The sequence below is a fragment of the Thermobia domestica genome, chromosome 8, assembly GCF_964235325.1.
Source record: "Thermobia domestica chromosome 8, izTheDome1.hap1.1, whole genome shotgun sequence".
Taxonomy (NCBI): domain Eukaryota; kingdom Metazoa; phylum Arthropoda; class Insecta; order Zygentoma; family Lepismatidae; genus Thermobia; species Thermobia domestica.
The window spans coordinates 57,294,596-57,313,121 of NC_137461.1; the positions used below are offsets into that span (position 1 = coordinate 57,294,596).

General features: G+C 34.9%; 2 protein-coding genes across 9 annotated transcripts in view; both read left to right on the plus strand.

The window, feature by feature from the left end:
* LOC145692924 (uncharacterized) overlaps positions 1-3,757 on the plus strand; it is a 64,647-nt gene extending 60,890 nt beyond the window's left edge. Inside the window, exon 11 of the mRNA XM_081768485.1 lies at positions 3,496-3,757. Coding sequence (XP_081624611.1) covers positions 3,496-3,746 — 251 coding nt within the window. The 3' untranslated portion in view covers positions 3,747-3,757. The remainder of the gene's footprint in view (positions 1-3,495) is intronic.
* Positions 3,758-14,003: 10,246 nt separating this feature from the next.
* LOC145692925 (tubulin glycylase 3A-like) overlaps positions 14,004-18,526 on the plus strand; it is a 55,941-nt gene continuing 51,418 nt past the window's right edge. For 3 of the 8 annotated variants that reach the window (XM_081768494.1, XM_081768493.1, XM_081768492.1), the window contains exon 1: positions 14,004-14,132. Coding sequence is in view for 5 of the 8 variants with exons in the window: in XM_081768487.1 (XP_081624613.1) it covers positions 15,201-15,602 (402 nt within the window). In the remaining 3 variants the exon portion in view is untranslated. Of the gene's footprint in view, positions 14,133-14,847; positions 15,603-18,526 lie in introns of those variants that run through there. The other 5 variants (XM_081768490.1, XM_081768488.1, XM_081768489.1 and 2 more) reach the window with 3 other exon arrangements.

The window sequence follows — 18,526 nt, forward strand, 5'->3', positions numbered from 1 at the left end:
CCGGATCATGATGAAGTTTGCGGGTGACGTAATGTATTCCTTCTCGAGTAACTAGCGCCCGGCATAACTTATTTGGCGCATGCGCAGCAGTTGCAGCGAACATGGCGGCAACCAGTGTCTCTGTGGCTGTTTAGCAGCGGTGTGTAATCAAATTCCTTGTGAATGAGAAAATTAAATCAGCTGAGATTTTCAGAAGATTGTAACCACAGTATGGTGAACAAACGATGTCACGGACAATAGTTTACTAATGGTGTGAACAGTTTCACGAAGGACGGGAGGTGGTGACAAATGAAGCTCATGGACACATTTGCCCTACTGCAGTCACACCGGTGGTGAATATCGCGCGTGTTGAGCAAATGAATCTTGAGAACCGGCTAGTAACAGTGCAGGATATTGCTGCCGAGGTAAATATCAGTGTCGGGAGGTTGAGACAATAATTCACGACCACTTACGCTTCCGCAAAATCTGTGCGAGTTCCCCGCCAGCTGACATTTGATCAGAAGTGGACGCGCATGACGGTCTGTGAGCAGCCGAAATGCGCTGGAAAGTTCTGTCCCATCCCCCATACAGTTCAGATTTAGCCCCCAGTGATTATCATTTGTTTGCACCCCTTAAAGACCATCTGGGAGGGAAGAAATTCACGACAGAAGAAGCACTGCGGAACGATGTCCTCCAGTGGCTACGACGACAACCAAGTTATTTCTACGCCAAAGGAATCAGGGGAACAATGTTGGCAAGGTGCCTCGACGCGGATGGAGAATACTTTGAAAAGCTGACATAGTTTGGTGCTTCTTGTGCTATCTGTTTCCTCAGAAGAAATAAAATCCCGGTCAACCTTGAACGACCCTTGTAGTTAAGCAACTAAAATCTATGATCCAACAGTAAAATAGTTTAACATGTTTGGCATTTCCATCATAGTCCATTAGTAACAAACACAATATTTCACATCAGTTCGTCTCTACCTTGCAGAAAGTTCTGAATGCCCGAATCACACTGTTGCCCACAAAGAAACCACAGTTTTGATTTTCTGAACTTCCCATTCATTACTTGGTATAACAAAGGGTTCTGCAAACTCGAAATATTTTAACAACCGGTTCTAGCGAAACGGTTTGAACCAGCTGAATAGCACCACTGCTAATAGGTGTTTGCTTTAGTCAGAGTTTACTTTAATTTAACTAAATCATTGGTAAACGATTAATCTTGTCTTGTCTGGGTATTCTAATCTACGAGTATTTACCCATTGTGGCTATTCGGGACTACAAAACTAGCGGAGCAAGATTGGGATAAGTAGTTCATTTCTCCTCAGGTACAAAACAGTTGAAACTGAAAATTAAGAATCTGAAATGAGAGGATAAATTTAAACTTAGGATAAGGGTACTACATATATATTACTGTAGTACATAAATATACACTTCCACATCTTACTTAATATTACTCTAATATAAGAAACTCGTAACTTCTTATAATATCAAGAACCCATTTCCTTAACATATTGATAAGGTTTGAATTTAATTTCTACTTAAACGACCCTTAATTATCAATTGTTAAATAGAGGAAACAATAACAAATACAAATAGAATTTTTATAACACAATTGACAGAAACAGTAAGTGGAAGGACAGTTCAATATCTCATTTATATTAAAAATCCAAAGACTAGAAACAATGTTACTTGTTTAAGAAATCCTTCTTGTATTGGTTTAATATCCTGCAACGGATGAGTTGGGTCTATCAGATCTTCAAGGCATCAACAACAAATGGGGGGAGGATGCTTTTCTTTCGTCTACCGTTCTTGTCTTTTCAAATTTTACTTAGTCTGTGCTTATTTGTTTTATATGAAGTTTGTGTGTCTCAAGCTATCTGTAATAATATTGATAAATGGTGTTGCTTTTATTACAAAGGAGCAACAAAGGTTTAAAAAAAATGCTTCATATGATGAGCATTGTGCATACGAAACTTGCAGTTCTACTGAAATGTCAAAAATGAAATAGTCTGGCAAGAGTTTCTGGTGGAATTATAGAATCATATTACCACAGCAGATCTCATTGAATAATCAAAATTCAATAAAAAAGAACGTGATCAAGGTGAACATTACTCTTGAGACAGCAATTGTGATATCGATCTGACATTCCATGTATTTTAGTGATCATAATAGCTTCCCTAAACGTTCTGATATTTTGGAAGGAAAGAAGCGCGATATAAACACTGTATTTATATTCAATAATTGAATATTCTGGCTCAATTAACTTCGAAAGCTGTACGCCCATGATTTGCGTATTATAATTCTTAGAATTGTTTTATTATTCTTGGTTTTGGCGAGCTAAGGACTACGTGAAATAACTCAGGAAATATTTCCTCTCTCCTTTCTTTCTTTTCTTCCATTATTTCCCTATGTTGCTCCCTTTTTCCTTCTTTTCTTATCGTGCCTGTTTTCTTCTTAGCCTTTTCTTGAACGTTAAACTTTCTCCCTAAAACATTTTCAGCTATTTATTTCTTCCCTTATGTTTGTTTTGGCCTCTTTGAACCAATTTATTTTGTGTTTTATGATTTTGGTTGAAATAGTTCAAAATCTATTAGGGATTTAGGATTTAGATTTCTTTGCTTTCGGCATCTATGGTCATTTGGCCCGTTACGTATGAGGGATGACGTCCCTCGGTGAGCGCACTATCCGGGGAAAGGGAAGAAAGAAAGGATTGGGGAAGTAAGGAAGGACTTGGGCCTGGGACCTATGAGTTAGGTAGCACCCCGGCATTTGCCTGGTGTGAATGAGGAAAACCCAGAGAAACCTCATTCAACATGGCTGGCTTGAAAAAGCTTTAACACTTTTTTTACCGAGTGTCCCCACCGGGAATCGAACTCGTGACCGTTCGCACAGTTTAATCTTTTATAATTCTTCCTCTTTATATGTCCATAGGACTTTACCCTTCTCTTTCTCATTGCGAATATAATTCTTTCTATTTTCTTAAATATTTCGTTATTAATTTTCAGTTTCCATATCCCATTCTCATACTTTGATCCCATAATTTTTCTAATATTTTTTTCCTATTTCATATAATTGTTTTCCTTTGTATAATACATTTGTTTTCATATTCAAAATACATGGCAAAATTATAAAAATGACTTGCTAAATGACAAGATATAAAATAGATGCTTAGATGCTGTGTAAGCGACGCGTTTTACACTAAGATCCCTCCAACCTCTTTAATTTCAAATGTTTTCTTTTTCCTTCTGTTCCAATAACAAAACGTTCCTATATTATACCTATGTCATGGAATAAGTTCTAGTATTCTTTTGAATATGTTAAGTTTGATCGGTACTTACTTTGTTCTCAAAACCTTTGAAGTTCCACAAAATTCTTCTGGTGAATTGTCTAACGAGAACATTTATTTTACTTTACTCCACTCTGATGCTTTAATTTATTCTTCAATGTACAAAATGTTTTCTTTAGAAAGATGAATTACTTCTAAGTAATTATAATAATTCTTTCTTTGTTACAGTTGTCGTAGATAGACGACGTAATCCAAATGCAGATACTGGAAGATTTGAACTTATTTACAAACAATATGTTTCACCGTTCTGGCCAATTTCTACTGGAGTTAAATTAATCGTAGAAGGAAAGAGCCTTGTTGTTTACCAAATGCCATCGATACCATCATCGTCGTCACATGGAATTCACCAGAAAGAAAGAAAACGCTCAGCAAATCAGATTTTATATTACAAACCATCAATTTCACACCATAAAGTATAAATTGAAGTTTAGATATGTTTTTTTGTCATATCTTTTATTTCCCTAAAGTCAACTTAAGCTATCAACACCACTTGTTAAGGTTTCACATTTTCTGAACCGAACTAAAATAATGTTAACCAACTTCGAAGTAAAACGAATTTAAATATAAAGAAATCTAAGTTTAAACAAGATTTATATACGAACTACCAAGGTTTTGATCTAGTTTATGGACGAAAAAATAAATAACCTAATTAAAAACGAAGACAACTTCATATATAACACTTAACTTTAAAGCCTGAACATCTCTTTTCACACCTCTTAAGACACAAACCAGGTCGAATGCTTGATTACAATGGACCTTCCAGGTAGTAGTTGAATTATCATGTGATTATGCGTGGTCAGACAAATTTTCAAACAAAATATTTTTTTTCGTGCCAGTAACTAATACGGTTCCTTCAGCAGTTCACAACGCTAGTTCTGCTTAAATTAAAGAGATAGATCTTATTTCATTTTTTAAAAAAAATACATATAAAGAAAATACTGTGTATTATCCAAGTACTTTGTAGTACAATACACTGGTTCCCCAAAAATGAAATGAGCATTATACAATGGTAGAAAATTAAAAATGAACACCCAAAGTGAAGTGACGCACAAATGCTGTATTTCTGTGCGTTACTGTCATGCGATGACCAACAGTGTCGAGTTATGGATGCAGCAGGAAACGAGTACTTGTTGAAAGTCCGAGCTCGTTGCAGAAGTGGCTGACTTGTTAAGGAAGTGATCCAATGTTTCCCGCACCGTAATGTATGTCACACCTACATTTTTGGCAAACGTTGGGAACATGCGAGGAGGGTGTAGACAGGCTGAGTTTGTATAATTAACGGAGTTTGGAGAGGGCGTATGAGTCTGCTGGAGAACATATCAGAGGAGCTACCAACACAGACTAAAACTAAAGACATACCTGTAGTGTGAATTAGAGCTCACTCCTAACATTTGCTGCACACAGAAAATCCATTTGCTGCACAATTCTAGATTTCCTCTTGTGACTTGATATAGTGTAACTGTCTCTACTGCTAATGCGAAATAAGAATTTAGATGAATGGATAACGTATTATTGTACTTAGCAATGAGGCTTGGTTCTGTCTCAGCGCTAGTGAGGTCATTTACAGATGAGGAATCGGTCGAGTGAGGGAAGGATAAGGATATACAATGGCAGAGATACACAGGGTAAATTCAAGATATCACAGTGTGGAGACCCATAGCTTATAATGAACTCTCTCCTCTGAATGAAACCTCTGAAGCAACTTTGACAGTACAACACACATCAAGAATGTTTCCAAACCACTCTCTTGCTTTTTCTACACCACTAGAGAAATAATGCTCTTTTTTTTTTTTTTTTTTTTTTTTTCAAGAGAACAGTAGTGCTTGTCCATATACCGTTCGTTTTATCCAAAGGGCTACCCAAACTACGTTTCACTTCTGTCTTGTATGGCCATCAGAATTCTCTCTTAATGAGCATATGAGAGCTCGATTGATGGTAGTCTCGTGTGGTCAAATCTGCTAACCAGGAAACATTCCTTGACCAACTGCATCATCAGGTAAAATAATCCTGGTGTGCGATTAGCATGATGACGTTCAACAACTTTACAAGCTCTCCATGCAAGAATGCAATCCTGAATTGAAACTAGAAGACGGTGCATAACGTAGATGGTCATTTAAAACACTCTGTGTATTCTATACATAGATTTAGTATCCTGTACTTAAGATTATTTGTAGTGTATGCATACATTTTCATAAACTTTATACTATAATTTCTGGGAGTTCATTTTTAATCTTTCACTACTGTATTAGTTGCATCGATAATTTTCGGACAATTCTTACAGCACAAATTTAATTGTGTTCTTAACTATGAAGGTAACAAAGAAAGTTCTGTCACTTTTTGTGGAGATCTGTGTTCAATTGGCCCTCACACCGTGACTTGAATGCGAATGGAGATAAGGCGAAGGTCAGTTGTTGGTGTTGGTATATCCAACACACTACCTAGTTGTAGCAGTTCAGTTACACTATGAACTTGCGTAAGGACAGAGTGAACATGAGACCTCCACAGAGTGTCATAAGGGCGTGTATGCTGTACGAGTTCAGACTGGGGTCAGACGCTTCAGCAGAGGGACGGAAGATGTGCCAGGCTTTTGGTGAGGGTGTCGTGAATACGCGGACACTGCAGCGGTGGTTTAACAAGTTTAAGGCCCGTGACGAAACACTCGAAGACGCAACACGTGCCGGAAGACCAACACATGTACAAAATGAAGATCTTCAGGCAGCAATTGAGGCGAACAGTGGCCAGACATGTGAGGAACTGGGCCACAATTCACTGTAAGTGGAGAAATCATTAGGCAGCATCTCCATCAACTTGGGAAGCACTATACGTTGGGTCGATGGGTAGCACATGATTTGACTCCAGACCAGAAGGAAACGCGACCAGACAACTGTGTTTCTTTGTTGTCTCGTCTGAGGAAGGAGCCATTTCTGGACAGGGTGTTGACATGTGATGAGAAGTGGGTCCTGTATGAAGCTCCACGGTGCTGTCATCATTGGTTAGCGTCCCATGAACCAGTTGCAAAACAGCCGAAACCAGCATTCTACCAGAATAAGGTCCTCTTGTGTGGATTGCTCGTGGCATCGTGCATCGGGAACTGCTACAAGCTGGTCATAGCATCAATGCAACTGTGTTCTCTCAACAGTTGAGCCGTGCTCAAGAAAAACTCAAAACTCTGGAGCCAGTACTCCTGAATCACAAAGGGCTCATTCTATTACAGGACAACGCTAAGCCCGTTGTGACTAGGCTGACCCGGGACACCATTCTACGCCTTGCATGGTAAACAGTATGGCATCCGCCATAGTTCCCGGACATTGCACCTTCCAATTATCACCTGTTCCATTCCTTGGACAAGCATCTTAGAGGACGGCAGTTCAAATCCCTAGTAGAGGTGCAAAATGCATTTGGTGCCTTCTTCGCTTCACGGAACACCAAGTTCTACTGATGGAATTTAGACCTTCAAAAACGTTGGCAAAAGGTCGTCGATACTAATAGGGACTAGTTTTGATCTTTCAAGGTACGTCTTAGGTCACATATCGATGTTCGAAAGCGGTGGGTGAAAAAGTGACAGAACTTTCTTGGTTATTTTTATATAAACGGAAGAGCAAATCTACATTCAAGAATCATTTACTGATGAAACGATCATTATAAAGACAATTTACCTATAACAAAATTCGAGAGCACTAATAAACCAGACAGAACAACTGCTAATTCTCAATATTTTAAAATAAGATAGATCTTAAAGCTACTGGCTCGCATTAAAGTTAATGGTTCGCAAGAATGGGACGTACGTACAAAGCAATAATAGTACTTTACTGGACGAAAAGTGTTAAGAAGACACGTCATAGACAATTTAGAATTCTTAGAATCTCAAACCCTAATAGTGATGGATAAAATAACATCTACTTGAATGCAAACCACATATAAACTCAAATAATTCAGCTCAATATTAAGTTATTGTTGATTCCGTGCTTGCAATTCATTATTCAATGCTTTCTCTTTTCGAATGAGAAATTTAGTGAAACCATAATTTATATTAAGGGACTCGTCATTACAATCATAAGAGATCATCAAAAATAGTAAATAGTAAATTTAATGCTGTTGCTAAAAGAATAAGTTGTCTACACGTATCCTGTAGACAACTTTGTTTAACTGAAAAAAAAAAAATATCTCAGACACGTCATATTTCAATAAAATGTTCATTATTTCAACAAGAACAACGAACTTGATCAAATCAAAGAAATTTAAAAGAAACTTTTCTATGTATGGTAAACTCTGAATATTCTTTATGATTAATTTTAAATCCATTTTATTTATTACCATGTAGATATAGTTATTTCCTGCTGCCTTTACCTTTTAAGGAATTGGTTTGCCAGAACTCTTTTTATACATTTATCCTGTCTGTCTGTAAGGGAGACAAAACATCTCAAGAACTTGATGGATGACCATCAATTTTAGTCAGCATGTAGAGGGTTAGAGTTAGGAGTCGATTTCGTTGATCAAGGTAAAATTCAAACCGAAAGTAGTAGAAATTAACCATTCTCGGTTTTCATGTTCATTACTATAGAGATAGCGAGAAGCGAGTTCCTACGACCGATTAAGCGTCTTAAAAAAAACATTTCATCTCTATCTTTAACTCTCTACTGAAACCAAAAGAGAATACATTATCCTACGAGAGGATAATGCACTTTCGTTCCTAACGGTGATACCATCAATGCCGATTTTTGAATCGGTCAGTTGGAGCAGATGTATGCTGCACTACGTCAAAAATATCCTGCAATGATGAACTGAAAACATACCCTTCTGCAACAGGATAACATAATATCACACTTGGCTCGAAAAACGCAAAACAGGAAAAACAAATCAGGAACTTGATAGCATCTAACTGATGCCGCACCCAACATATGGTCCTGATTTGCCCCTTTGGATTATTTCAGTTCATGGAGCACTTCCTGAAATCATGGTCCTTCACCAACCACCATGAGGTGGAAGCAGCAGTTACTGAGTTCTTTGCTTCTAAGGATAAGACATGGTATCAATGTTAAATTAGGAACTGGCAGGAAGGTGACTGCAGACAATTCAACACGAGGGACTATACTCTGAATGTTAACTTGCCTTTATTGTACTGTAATAAATATAGGTATGTTGAGTCACTTACTTATTTTCAGGAATGACTGAGCGAGAAACAGTAATGAAGCACTAAACAAACGTTTCCCAACACCACTGCGTATTTTAATATATTGCTTATTATCTGGAAATTATGTGGATGCAATTTTCGTATTCCGTCTTAGCTTATATGCACTAGCAAAATACTTTTCGTAATTCTAACATCAAGATAATAGTAGATATTCGGTAATCAGTGTTATCAGGCGTCTCATGGTGATAGTTGTGGATGATACTATTTACGAAAAAAATTAATTAAATTTTATAAATACTACGAGAAAATAATTACATGTTTAATTTAATATAAGAATGAATAAAAGTAGAGTTGAGTTGAGTTGAGTTGATTTTAGTTTAGCGTCCCGTTCAGCAGCGAGGCTATATGAGACGTGGACCTACTGATTAACGTGGAATCCGAACCACATGAGCTCCCGCCGGGAATCGAACCCGGGTCTCCCACGCCAAAGGCGCGTACGCTAACCGCTTGGCCGCGAGGGAGCTCTGAATAAAAGTAGAGTAAGTTACTGAATTTAATATATATTACAGTGTTAATATCTATATTTTGTATAACCTGTCATTTCTTCTTCTTCTTCTTCTTTTTCTCCTTAACCATAGGTTGGTAGGCAACATAGGAATTATAAAATTTTTCTCTCCCTTGGGAGAATTGTTTTATACTTTCGTAAGGTCTGTTTTTCGTAACTGCATCTAGATATTCTATCTTTGGTCTTTCTCTTCCTGGTTTTCCTTCTGCTTTTTTCTGTATCAACACGGTGATCCAATCGGAGTGCCGAATAAGATAGCCAAGCATGCTGTTTCTTCTTTTTTCAATTATCTTCATGATCTGTCGTCCTTCATTAGCTTCCTTTAGTACGTGTTCATTCCTTTTCCTTTCGGTCCATGATATGCACAGCATTCTGCGCCAACACCACATTTCAAATGCTTCCAGCTAGGATATTTTGGCTTTTCTCAAGTCCGCAAAGCGCCACGGTCCATATCAGGGTCTTAATAAACCGTTTTCGAACTTGCAACGACTCATTTCTTGATGTTAGCAGTCCTTCTTTCTATTGAATGCTTGTTTAGCCTGCGCTATTCTTGAACTTATGTCGTTTTCACTTCTTCCATCCGAGGATATTAGACTTCCTAAATAGGGGAACGTCTTAACGTTTTCGATTTTCTTTCCCTCTAGCCATACGTTTGTCTCAGCTTCCTGAGCTGGCTTTAGTTATACACCTGACTAAACTAGTTTTCAAAGGGAGTATGGGGCGCTAACCATTAAAAACCCGCGAGTAGAATAATATCAAAGATAACAGTCCAACATTTCACACGTTTTCAAAATTTATTATTTTTTTCGTTACAATTCCTACCATGTTTAATGTTTGCTATCTCTCGAAACATTTTCTATTGATATATTAATATATGAAAATCGCAAGCGAACGAATTTTTCTATTTAGAGGTAATATTTCCTTTCAATCTGTCGGTTTTCGTAAAAGTAGAGATAGCGAACTGTCACTCTGAATCCGTCATATGGCTGTATGTATAATAGGAATTAAAAGGATCTATACCTCATCAACATATTGACATACTAAAGTTAAGATAAAATATACTATAAATTAGTATTAAAATAACTACTCAATGTATTTTTAAGCATTTAAACCACGTTAATTCTTTTTAAATATTCTGGTTAAATATTTTAATGATTTGTATCCAACTACGAATCAAATTTTAACCTTCAAAATTTCCTTTACTTGCATTTGAAACACATAGCTCTCCCTAGCATGTACATTGGTGGACATTAAAAATGCAATACCAAAATTAAACTACCCTATCGAATGCAAATTTACAAAATGGGTAGGAAATTAAAGAATAGTAAAATAGTTAGTAGTTCAGCAGTGCAATAGACCATATGCCCCTAAAAACAACAATGAGAGACAGGCAAGAGAGACACAACTCGTTAGTGACTAAGTGGTGACGTGACGTGAATATCTGGACAATCGAACAATATCTCGTGGACGAAGTTAGCAGTTTTTAGCCTTTGATCGTGGAAGGATCGAGACATATAGTGATCATAACTGCGGATTATTTTTCCGTTATATTAGTGTTCATGTTGGATGGAATATAGTTACATTGATACAAATATGGATTTTAAAGCTCCATGAAGCAATACACTACGACGAACAGATTCGTAATGGTCGTGTCATACAATGGATCGAAAGCACAGATTTCTTGTGCAAAGACTACAGCTAATCAGACAGCCGCATTTCGAACACTAGCGAAAGGGTTTGGTGGTTGTGAAACGACTAGTGTCTCCACGAACAGTTCAAGATCGTCTGGTAGGTTGAGACATATATACGTAATCGGTGTCCAACCTAGAAAACATAGACGTGTGTGACTGCAACGGTACCAGGAACGTCGTGCATGGAGTATTGGATTGCACAACATTCTATTCTCGAGTACTATTCTATTATAGTACTCGAAGTCACTATAAGAGTTACAGAAGGCAAGCTCAATAAGCCTCAAACTCTACCAAATGGGATACAACTTCATATCTTTGCATTGACTTGTGCTCCTATTTGTCATCCCAATGCACAACAATTTCAGTACAATACCTTGATTGACAAAAGAGCTTGAGGATTCAAATCCTAGTACATGTCTCATTAAGATAAACGTTAAATGGAAAATAAAAATCCAGCTTGGGAATTATCGTAAATAAGTCCAGAATTTGAAAAAAAATCAAACTGATTGAATTAAACTATATGAAAATTTCAAACAGCACAACGCGTTTGTATTCTAGTGTAAACAGGTTTATCAACTCGCATTCCGTTCTACTATTGGCTAATAGTAATTTGACAATGTAAATATTTACTTTACCCGGAACTGAAACTTTATGTTAATAAATTATCTCATAAATACCATCAAATCTTTTAAGGAATTAAACAGGTTTAATAAATTACTTAAATTTTTGTAATATTAAACTATTATTCAGAATCCTTCCTTTTATTGAATGTCAGGTTCTAAAAACTTACTTTTTACATGGAAACTACAACACCCAATGTTTGTTTAAATAACAAGATGAATAATTACTTTGTTTACTTCTTTGCTGCTTCGAAACTGTGCTACAAATGTCTTTAACAGTAATTAGATTCACCATTGAAATCACGACCAAGTAACAAAAGTAGCCACCAATATATTTTATTACAAGAAAAAAAAACTTGGGTATGGTGATATAAAAACATGAATCAATATTTTGACACGTGCAGCATACAGCCTCCTCAAATCGAAGGAAAATAGGCATTACACACTTAATTACGGGTGGCTTTCCATATCCTTATACCGTTACCTCATTTAAGCTGATGGCTATACGTTTGAATACTTTCGCGCTCAAAACATACCATTAAATGACACTAGCTAACCAAAGAGTTAAAAAAATTACCTTAAATTTTACATGAATACACTATATAAAAACACATTAACGCCATAATTAAATAAGACTTATTAAATGTGTTGGTAGTTCACTTTCACAAGTATGAATGAAATCACAACTTTAATGTTCAGAAGATAGTTTTACTTCGCAGCTAGTAACTTCGCATCAACTTCTTGCGTTCCAGTATCATCCATGTAGATGTCATGCCTTTTCCCATTTTCAGTCCAAATGTTCCACAATGCAAATGCTTTTTGTTAGTAATGTGAATGCTATACTCGCGCTTTCACAATAACTATGCCCTATATAATAGTTTAGACAGTCTTTTATCGTAAATGAAATGGTATTACAGCACGCAAATGGGAAAATGATACTTGGAACGCAAAAGGTTAATAGTACGGACATTCTGTAAGTAGCAAATGCAATTACATATCATTAGTTAAAACAGAATCATTAACGAAACAATAATCTACTCCTACTTCGAATTGCCTGCTTATATTAATTAAATAAATTCAAATTGTCACATTGCTACCAGCTTGCTATTCATTTCTTTTATATTATGCAGAGAAATTTTCAAGAGGTTAGATAAATTGGCAGTTATACTAAAAAAGATAAGGGAACAGTTCTATGATTTGGATTCTTCAGAATGATGAGCTAATTTCCCCTCAGTTTGTTTACTTTGCGCTGTTTCATAGCAATAGCTAGAAATAAGAAACGAAACTTTAACCTCTCATGGTTGCCACTGAGATCACAAAAAGAAGAAAAAAAAGTGAAGGGTATAAGAAATTGATCCAAGAGAAAAGTTACACTCCTAAAACCATTGCAAATACTTAACATACTGTCAACCGAACAGAAGACCGTAATATCGTCAAATGGAAAATAGAAGAGTTTATTTATAGATTTAATGGACCAGTGCAATTTGGGAATCAAACCCGACCTCTTATCATTCAGAGAAGCTTATACCAAGAAGTTCCGTTATTTGCATTCTTTCCACGAACTATTCGATAAATAAATGACAGCGTTTATTCTTCCTTGTCCAATGTATAGTCTGTTCACACCACAACTGACAACCTTCATTCCGACTAGTTCTCAAATCCAGGATCTGGATTCAGGGCATCTACGTTTTCTGATGTCATGTGAAAAATATTTTTCGTTTTATGGATGGAAATTACGTATGCTGCTCTCAAATTCCTAGGCTTACCAAAGGACCTTTATCTCAATTAGAAAAGAGCCACCTGCCGTCTGATTTCGTACTCAAAGTTGTTATTTCTGTCATTTCTTCGTCTTTCAAACGATTCCACTAGAAACTGAAGAAGATAAAAAATATATATCAGACTTCTCTGTTAATGTTTGTTGAATAAGACTGTATTTTCAGGTAGACAGAAATAGTCTATTCCAAAAATTTCATCTGAAAGAAGATATTGATATTGTTGTAATATAGCCAGATTGAACAGAGAACAAGATGACAATCTAATGCCATCTGCTACAATCAACGAATTCTGATCAAATCTTCTGCCAACAATTTTTCTGAATGCTTCGGACATAGTAAATACTTTCGAGTGATTTCATGTTAGCTATTTGTTAAGAGCTCTTATTTCATAACGCGGCGAAATAAAATAACTTATACCCTTATCTTTTCACTTCTTACCTTAAGAAATAGTAAGATCTTCGATCTTCGACATCTGATCTTCGAGCGAAAGATCACCAAATTGAATTAAGAAAGTGAAATATCTAAAGAAGATAAGAACTAAAGCAGCTCGTCAGAACAGGAATACGATTAGACAAAAGAATATCGCCAACCAGAAGATTCCGAAAGAAAAAAAATCTGGTAATAACAATATAACTTCCAATAGAATTTTATATCTAATATTGAATATAGAAAAACTACTAAACTGGCAGCTTTAAAACTTTAGAAATTTTTTGAATGACACAAAATAAAAGAGACTACATGTAAAAATATACTGTATTTCTCATTAAAAATATTAGAGTAAATAAAAATAATATTAATTATTATTCCGTACACTAAAAATTACTAATTCAATATTCATATTTCTTATAATTTTTCAGAACAATGAAATATGGTGTGCTATTATATTGGACGTGTAATAAACTTAATGTAGAAGTTAAAATGTATTAACGAATAACATTTGTAATTAATCTTAACCTGAGGACCACTAGGAACTACCTCGACCCTTCCGCGACGAAAAATGTGCACGTATGAGGACCACAGAATGTAAGTTATAAATACATATAACAAAAGAAAAAAATAATATGTTTAAAAATGAAATTTCCATGTTAAGGCGCGTTCACACTATACTTCCTTATATTATATGATATATATTGCTCCTTAATAACATAACCCACTAACAAAACAGTATCATTTCAATTCCAGTCACGACTAAAGAGACGCTCCTTGGACCTGAATCCATCATATATGGTGTATGGAAGCTCTTCAACTTACATAATTTTAGAGATCATGTTACAAAACACATCTGATTTCTACAAATCATATTTTGAATATCCGTGACAAATATTTGAAAGAAAAAATATTCATGTTATCTGTTAACACGAACTTAACATTATCTCTTCTTTTATTTGAGGTTTACACTTTAAAATACAAACTGTTGGTTCTGGTTGCTTATATTCTTAATACTGAATAAATTATAATTTATAGTTATAGTTACAGTAATAATTATAGTTACAGTAATTATTATAGTTACGAAAAATAATTTTGAATTTCGTATTTACTGGGTATGAAACATTAAGTAGTAAATTATCCTTACTTTTGTTGCTTATATTATTTGTATGAGCTCTTATTATTATAAGAAATGAAAAAAATTGTTTCATTTTCTTTCCACCGAAAGTTTTTTTTTACAACATAAAAGTTGTTTTATATATATAGTTAGGATAATGTAATTTAATGTTACCAAGTTTTCACTGCAATTATTATATTTAACAATGATTAGTACTAACATTCCATGACAACTTTTCCTTCTTAACAAAAATAAAAATTTATTGTAATTAAACACTTTTAATAATGAAAATACATAAAAATTGAACTATGTAATCTTTAGTTGTGTCATCTTAAAGAGGAAGGATGGTGGGGAAGTACGACCAAATGCAATGGCTAGTGGCAAAGGATATTCTCGAGAGACAAGATCCAGCAAGAGAAAAGCGAAGAAGAATATGAATAAAAATCGAGTGTGACAGCTCTGTTGCAGCTGAAGTAGTTAAATCTACTATACATACACACAAATAGATACAATTGTGTGAAACTGGAAACAATTTCCATCTTTGCAAAATGAATCTAATGCAACAACAACGAATTAGTTTAACCACTGAAGCTAATAAGCCTTCCATACTAGGAAAACACGAAACTTTAAGTACGGACAAAAAAACATTCGTTGACCGTTCTCCTAGGGAAAGGACTCCGAGTCCAAATATGTCACCTTTATCTTCGGTTTCGTCCTTCAGCCCGAGGTCTCGAAGTTTAATGAAGCCTCAAAGTATCGCTTCACAAGCTAGCTCTACAAAACAGGATTCACCACTCAAACTCACGAATATGATAGAAAAAAGCAGTGCTCTTCAGTCGTCAAGTGCTGCTATCAATCAAACCAATTCCTGTAGAGCTTGTGTGAACTTTGGAGGAATTTCTTACGAAAAATATTTAGAGTTAAAACTGAAGGTGGATGAAGCCATTAAGGTAATGTTTTACTCATACATATGTATTTTATGTTGAGTTTTTGTTAATTTTAAAACATTTTCTATTTAAAAAACATTCAAGAACACTTATGAACATAGAATGAATTAGGATAATTATTAGAGACCAGATTTTAGGCAAAATATCTGTTTCTTAATGTTAAAGGTATGGTCAAATTAAACGTACTGAAGTTATTTTGGGGGATCTGTGCTTCCATTTCACCAAATGTATACTGCCTATTTTACCTATTTGGCCTTATATTGCCTATATTATTTCATAAATGCCAAATATTGCCTATTCGTTGCACTTTCTTCAAAATTAGGAGTTCTTAAGATAACTACATTGATATTTTCTTGCAGTGATGGTTCCTATCGCTTCCTATAAATCTAAAAATAACAGAAACAAACTTTGTCCAGATTAAGGTCATGCTCCATCCTTGAATATGAAAAAAAAAAAAGTCATCGCAAGAAATGTAAGGGAGCTATTACTTCTAATAAAATCTTGGGAAAATTAACAAGAATTGAACGAATGTTCACAGGCTCATTAAATATCCTCGATAGTGTTAGATCTTTTTCTTAATTTTTTGTAGATATAATTAATCAATTAATTGAGAGCTTGAAAAAATACTTCACTAACATATGTAATTGAAATTAATGTTCCCTTCTAACGGACTATCAAAATATACTTAATAATTTATCTACTCCTTTGAAATTGACCAATAATTTATTTCCTGAATTTTTTGTGTGTAAACTTCTGTTAAAGTGTGGACTTATGTGTGAAGTTATAAAATTCTGTAAGTAATCTATTTATTAGAAATGCATGAAAATAAACATGGCTTCTTTCTTTATATGTTCCTTACAAACAGCCTGAATTTTCAGTCTGTGATAATAAACAACTTTGCCTAAGAATCAATAATCTTTTCGTCGTACTTAAAAGGTGAGTGTCTTTTCCTTTGCTACAGGAGATCCAGGCTCAATTTACGGTGAATGAGGTTTCTCAACCTAGGAGAGTCGCGAGAGGAATACACGAAGAGAAATGGAAACAATAAATGTAATTAGGATCAAGTAGTGGAAAAAATACATTTTTCATGATTATTTTGTATTGACATATTTTTATTTCTATACTTACTGTCAAATACATCGAAGAACATTGAACAAATAAAGAATTTTTTTAAAACAATTGGAATAAAGGATGAATAAGACTGATTTTAAAACTGTACATTAAAATACAAGAGAAATACAAATACAACAAAAATTACATATCAAAATACAATTCATCTGCAAGCGATAAGGAGCAATAATCAAAAAGCTTAACACAAAGCATAAATTACTTATGGGTTTGCTGACAAGAGGATGTGATAAAACAGGGTTCTCAATATGAAAGAGACTGAGAAAGCCTGATGATGGGGATGAGTATGTTTCAGATTCCGTCCCGTATTTCAGTTAATACATTTATATGTTTTATTGTGTGCTCCTTCTCAGGCAAGATCTTACACTTGTTTCCGGTTCGCGAACTAGGTTCTGATAAGAGCTCAAATCACTTAGAAGTATGAACTCATCTAAAAATCTGTTCTTTTGCCAATTTTAGTAACTTTCAATTTCGAATGAAGGACAAATACACCAAGTATTTTTTATTGTGTTTACGATTGAATATTTAAAATAAACAAACAATTACAGTTTCTCTTAAAGAGATTAAACAGCATAAATCCAAAGACAAAATTCTCTGTAACTCAGAATTAGATAAAATTTACGCATAGTCAGAAAACATCGTCCTTAATTTGATTTTTATTCTACGTATAACTAAGGAACCAAAACTCTACAAATAATATTTCGGAAGCTTATGTAGCAGGTCAAGGTCTATCAAAATGCCAAGTTTGATTCAGATTGACTGAGTTTGGATGAACTCGTACAATATGTAATGTCCTTGTGATAAATTTTTCAGGAAAATTCAAATGAAGGCCGAAAATATTTCCATTAATAATTTAGATTTAAATATTAGGGCGGAGAATGAATTAAGAATTTAGAAAGAATAATATACACAGGGTGTTTCAAAATGAATATCGAGGTTTAAGGCTTTGAAGTATTTATTACATTTAACGTACAATTGTAAACAATACATCAGGTAAAAGAGCAACTCAAACAGTTTTTGTTACAAGTGTTCAATGTGAGTACAATTCTACACATGGCACACATCGAGTCGATAGGCAAGAAAGTCCCATAAACTTTCTACAAAACACGTTCAATTTAGGGGCGTTTCGTTGCAATTGTACCATCTCGTGGGGATTTGGTGACCCCCAGATGCGAACATTATGAGTGTTCACATCGCCACTTACGTGAAATGTCGATTCATCACTGAAGGCGACACGATCCAGAAAATCTTCATCATTATGCAGTAACATGTCATTTGCAAAGTTGGGACGTACACCGTAGTCTGTAGGCTTTAGAGCTTATAGCAACTGCAAACGATAAGGACGTAGTTGTAAGCGTTTCCTTAAAATTCTCCACATATACGCATGCACTGTAACTACATATTCAGTCTTTGCAAAATGTAAAAGACAAAAAAAAACTTTCTGCTCACTAGTTGTTATCTTTGCTACTCGCGCTTTCTAACGGCAGACAGAAGAAACAGTGCATGCGCATGCATGCAGACAAAACTCTTTGAATTGCTCTTTCATTTGATGTATTACTTACGATTGTAAGTTAATTGTAATAAATACTACAGCTTCTTAAAACTCCAATATTCATTTTGAAACACCCTGTAATTTTAACCACTGTCTACAGTAAACCGACAAACATATTATGTACCTACAACAAATCAGAGCAATCATATCACGAAGTAAAATATTTGGCTTATCATTTAGTACCATTAGAAGGAGATCTAAAAACAGAAATTAATTATATTTTCAATTTAGGTTTAAAAAAACTCTA